Source organism: Rhinoderma darwinii, unplaced genomic scaffold (genome assembly GCF_050947455.1).
Source record: "Rhinoderma darwinii isolate aRhiDar2 unplaced genomic scaffold, aRhiDar2.hap1 Scaffold_2098, whole genome shotgun sequence".
Classification (NCBI taxonomy): Eukaryota; Metazoa; Chordata; class Amphibia; order Anura; family Rhinodermatidae; genus Rhinoderma; species Rhinoderma darwinii.
This window is the reverse complement of record NW_027462439.1, coordinates 91-5,841: the sequence shown is the minus strand read 5'-3', so window position 1 is coordinate 5,841 and position 5,751 is coordinate 91. Positions and strand designations below refer to the sequence as shown.

General features: G+C 47.4%; 1 protein-coding gene across 1 annotated transcript; it reads left to right on the top strand.

Annotated features, from left to right (window-relative positions):
• Positions 1-5,058: 5,058 nt before the first annotated feature.
• LOC142701491 (histone H3) lies at positions 5,059-5,478 on the top strand. The gene has a single exon (XM_075848147.1). The coding sequence runs from the start codon at positions 5,068-5,070 to the stop codon at positions 5,476-5,478; it is 411 nt and encodes a 136-aa protein (XP_075704262.1). The 5' UTR covers positions 5,059-5,067.
• Positions 5,479-5,751: the final 273 nt, after the last annotated feature.

The following is a 5,751-nucleotide window of genomic DNA, read 5'->3' as shown; positions in this document are numbered from 1 at the left end:
AGGGACATAATGCCGGTAATATGAAGGAACAGGGAAATAATGCCTGTAATATGAAGGAACAGGGACATAATGCCGGTAATATGAAGGAACAGGGACATAATGCCGGTAATATGAAGGAACAGGGAGGTAATGCCGATAAAATGAAGGAACAGGGACAGAATGCCTGTAATATGAAGGAACAGACATAATGCCGGTAATATGAAGGAACAGGGACAGAATGCCTGTAATATGAAGGAACAGGGACATGATGCCGGCAATATGAAGGAACAGGGACATGATGCCGGTAATATGAAGGAACATGGACATAATGCCTGTAATATGAAGAAACAGGAACATAATGCCTCAAAGATGAGGGAACAGGGACATATTACCGGCATTATGTCCCTGTGCCCTCCTACACGGGACATAATGCCAGTAATATGAAGGGACAGGGACATTATGACGGTAATATGAAGGAACAGGGACATAATGCCTGTAATATGAAGGAACAGGGACATAATGCCTCAAAGATGAGGGAACAGGGACATAATGCCTGTAATATGAAGGAACAGGGACATGAAGCCTGTAATATGTAGGAACAGGGACATAATGCCTGTAAAATGATGGAACAGGGACATAATACCTGTAATATGAAGGAACAGGGACATAATGCCGGTAAGATGAAGGAACAGGCACATAATTCCGGTTCAGATTAGGGAACAGGGACCAAATGCCGGTAAGATGAAGTAACAGGGACATAATTCCTGTAATATGGAGGAAGAGGGACATAAAGCCTGTAATATGAAGGAACAGGGACGTGATGCCGGTAATATGAAGGAATAGAGACATAATGCCTGTAAGATGAGGGAAAAGGGACATAATGCCGGTTAGATGAGGGAACAGGGACATAATGCCGGTAATATGAAGGGACACGGATATAATGCCTGTAATATGAAGGAACTAGGACATAATGAATGTAATATGAAGGAACAGGACATAATGCCGGTAATATGAAGGAACAGGGACATAATGCCTGTAAGATGAGGGAACTGGGACATAATGCCGGTAATATGAGGGAACAGGGACATTATGCCGTGTCCCTGTCTCCTGACCGTCTGTCTGCACTCGGCTGTCCCTAGCTCCTGACCTTCTCTCTGCACTCGGCTGTCCCTGGCTCCTGACCGTATCTCTGCACTCGGCTGTCCCTTGCTCCTGACCGTCTCTCTGCACTCGGCTGTCCCTTGCTCCTGACCGTATCTCTGCACTCGGCTGTCCCTGGCTCCTGACCGTCTCTCTGCACTCGGCTGTCCCTGGCTCCTGATCGTCTCTCTATACTCGGCTTTCCCTGACTCCTGACAGTCTCTCTATACTCGGCTGTCCCTGACTCCTGACCATCTCTCTATACTTGGCTGTCCCTGGCTCCTGACCGTCTCTCTGCACTCGGCTGTCCCGGACTCCTGACAGTCTCTCTGCACTTGGCTATCCCTGGCTCCTGACAGTCTCTCTGCACTCGGCTATCCCTGACTCCTGACAGTCTCTCTGCACTTGGCTGTCCCTGGCTCCTGACCGTCTCTCTGCACTCTGCTGTCCCTGGCTCCTGACCGTCTCTCTGCTTCCGGCTGTCCCTGTCCTGTACTGTATGTGCTGGGACTTGGGTTCTTGTAATACAGGTGGAGCGCACTCTAATGTCTTGTCTGTTACAGTACACTAGAATCTGTTCCATCTGTTTTACATCAATACGTATGTGCTGGGTTTTATTTATACAGGTGAAGTAGACTCTGGTGTCTATTCTGTGGGGGGTTATTGTATTACAGGTGGAGCAGACTATAGTTGCTAGTCTATTCCGGGTTATTGTATTACAGGTGGAGCAAACTATAGTTGCTAGTCTGTTCCGGGTTATTGTAATACAGATGGAGCAGACTATAGCTTCTTGTCTGTGCCGGGTTATTGTATTACAGGTGGAGCAGATTCTAGCGTACTGTATGTGCTGGGACTTGGGTTCTTGTAATACAGGTGGAGCAGATTCTAGCGTACTGTATGTGCTGGGACTTGGGTTCTTGTAATACAGGTGGAGCAGATTCTAGCGTACTGTATGTGCTGGGACTTGGGTTCTTGTAATACAGGTGGAGCAGATTCTAGCGTACTGTATGTGCAGGGACTTGGGTTCTTGTAATACAGGTGGAGCAGATTCTAGCGTACTGTATGTGCTGGGACTTGGGTTCTTGTAATACAGGTGGAGCAGATTCTAGCGTACTGTATGTGCTGGGACTTGGTTTCTTGTAATACAGGTGGAGCAGATTCTAGCGTACTGTATGTGCTGGGACTTGGGTTCTTGTAATACAGGTGGAGCAGATTCTAGCGTACTGTATGTGCTGGGACTTGGGTTCTTGTAATACAGGTGGAGCAGATTCTAGCGTACTGTATGTGCTGGGACTTGGTTTCTTGTAATACAGGTGGAGCAGATTCTAGCGTACTGTATGTGCTGGGACTTGGTTTCTTGTAATACAGGTGGAGCAGATTCTAGCGTACTGTATGTGCTGGGACTTGGGTTCCTGTAATACAGGTGGAGCAGATTCTAGCGTACTGTATGTGCAGGGACTTGGGTTCCTGTAATACAGGTGGAGCGTACTCTAATGTCTTTTCTGTTACAGTACACTAGAATCTGTTCCATCTGTTTTACATCAATACGTATGTGCTGGGTTTTATTTATACAGGTGAAGTAGACTCTGGTGTCTATTCTGTGGGGGGTTATTGTATTACATGTGAAGCAAACTATAGTTGCTAGTCTGTTCCGGGTTATTGTAATACAGATGGAGCAGACTATAGCTTCTTGTCTGTGCCGGGTTATTGTATTACAGGTGGAGCAGATTCTAGCGTACTGTATGTGCTGGGACTTGGGTTCTTGTAATACAGGTGGAGCAGATTCTAGCGTACTGTATGTGCTGGGACTTGGGTTCTTGTAATACAGGTGGAGCAGATTCTAGCGTACTGTATGTGCTGGGACTTGGTTTCTTGTAATACAGGTGGAGCAGATTCTAGCGTACTGTATGTGCTGGGACTTGGGTTCTTTTAATACAGGTGGAGCAGATTCTAGCGTACTGTATGTGCTGGGACTTGGGTTCTTGTAATACAGGTGGAGCAGATTCTAGCGTACTGTATGTGCTGGGACTTGGTTTCTTGTAATACAGGTGGAGCAGATTCTAGCGTACTGTATGTGCTGGGACTTGGTTTCTTGTAATACAGGTGGAGCAGATTCTAGCGTACTGTATGTGCTGGGACTTGGGTTCCTGTAATACAGGTGGAGCAGATTCTAGCGTACTGTATGTGCAGGGACTTGGGTTCCTGTAATACAGGTGGAGCGTACTCTAATGTCTTGTCTGTTACAGTACACTAGAATCTGTTCCATCTGTATTACATCAATACGTATGTGCTGGGTTTTATTTATACAGGTGAAGTAGACTCTGGTGTCTATTCTGTGCGGGGTTATTGTATTACAGGTGAAGTAGACTATAGTTGCTAGTCTGTTCCGGGTTATTGTATTACAGGTGGAGCAGACTATAGCTTCTTGTCTGTGCCTGGTTATTGTATTACAGGTGGAGCAGACTATAGCTTCTTGTCTGTGCCGGGTTATTGTATTACAGGTGGAGTAGACTATAGCTGCTTGTCTGTGCCGGGTTATTGTATTACAGGTGGAGCAGACTATAGTTGCTAGTCTGTTCTGGGTTATTGTAATACAAACGTTGTTGTTTCTTTTTTTTGGTGCAAGGTTATTGTAGCCGCAAACTCTAGTGTGTTTAGTCGTTATTGTAATTGCCTGGTTATTGGAGGAGCAGTCTCTGGTTTCTTCTACACGCTGTAATAGAATAGGGACATAATGCGGTAATAGGAGGGAACAGGGACATAATGCCGGTAATAAGTAGGAACAGGGATATAATGCGGTAATAGGAGGGAACAGGGACATAATGCCGGTAAAAGGAAGGAACAGGGACAAAATGCTGGTAATATGAAGGAACAGGGACATAATGCCGGTAATATGAAGGAACAAGGACATAATGCCGGTAATATGAAGGAACAGGGACATAATGCCGGTAATATGAAGGAACAAGGACATAATGCCGGTAATATGAAGGAACAAGGACATAATGCCGGTAATATGAAGGAACAAGGACATAATGCCGGTAATAAGAAGGAACAGGGACATAATGCCGGTAATATGAGGGAACAGGGACATAATGCCGGTAAAATGAGAGAACAGGGACATAATGCCGGTAATATGAGGGAACAGGGACATAATGCCTGTAATATGAGGGAACAGGGACATAATGCCGGTAATATGAGGGAACAGGGACATAATTAGCAGACTGTGGTGTCTCATCTGTGCTGGTTTATTGTAGAAGAGTAGCAGCAGACTTTAGCGTCTCGTCTAGTTATTGTAATACAAGTGGAACAGCCCCCAGTTCAGGGGTCTCAAACTAGGACGGGTTAGTGGGCCACATATGAAAAAACAATTGAAGTTGACGGGCTGCATTTCAGCAATCCAGTTTTCCAGTTTACGTTTCGCTAAATGCAGTCCGGCGGCTCAGTTGACAGCGTTTGGCAGACACACAAATGTCATGATTGGGCAGCCCCTTTTAAGATAGTGCCACAGAGCCCTCTGTAGATACTGCCACAGTGCCTTCTGTAGATGCTGCCACAGTGCCCTCTGTAGATGCTGTCACAGTGCCCTCAGTAGATCTTGCCACAGTGCCCTCTGTAGATGCTGTCACAGTGCCCTCTATAGATTCTGCCACAGTGCCTTATATGGACAGTGATGTCAGGGGCTTGCCCACAGCAGGAGTCCCATAGCAGAGCCGATTCTAGCACTCTGCCTGGGACTCCAGCTGTGCTCCTGACATCACTGTCCTTATGTGGACGGTGATTGGTCGCGAATATCACATTTGCTTTGTCGGGCACATATTTTTATGAAGAAGCCAATAGAATGTAGGGGTGTGCCTTTCATGGACCAATGAGGACACGCTCAAGTGTATAAATACTCTGCTCTGTCCTCTCCTCATATCAATCTACAAGTGTGCACGTTGTTGTAGAGCTATGGCCAGAACAAAGCAGACCGCGCGTAAATCCACCGGCGGGAAAGCGCCCCGCAAGCAGCTGGCTACTAAAGCTGCACGGAAGAGCGCTCCCGCTACCGGCGGAGTGAAGAAGCCTCATCGTTACCGCCCGGGCACAGTCGCTCTCCGTGAAATCCGCCGCTACCAGAAGTCCACCGAGCTTCTTATCCGTAAGCTGCCCTTCCAGCGCCTGGTGCGAGAGATCGCTCAGGACTTCAAGACCGATCTGCGCTTCCAGAGCTCAGCAGTCATGGCTCTGCAGGAGGCCAGCGAGGCTTATCTGGTCGGACTGTTTGAGGATACCAACCTGTGCGCCATCCACGCCAAGAGGGTCACCATCATGCCCAAAGACATTCAACTGGCCCGCAGGATCCGGGGGGAGAGGGCTTAGGTCTGAACCCGGCACCAACTACAACACAAAGGCTCTTTTCAGAGCCACCAAATCCTCCCTCAAACGAGCTGGATCCCTTTCCTCCGTTATTCTACCGCGACTCTCCCGCTGGCTTCTCGGTGCTCTGCTATTAATATGTGGAGGTGCCATGTTAACCCTTTCAGTGCTTGGCGCCATTTACACTATAACCAGTCCTCGTCTCTAGCACTCACGTTATCCGGCCCTTTCAGCAGTCCTGTCATGTGTTATGCCGGATGTCTGCGCTGTATTCAT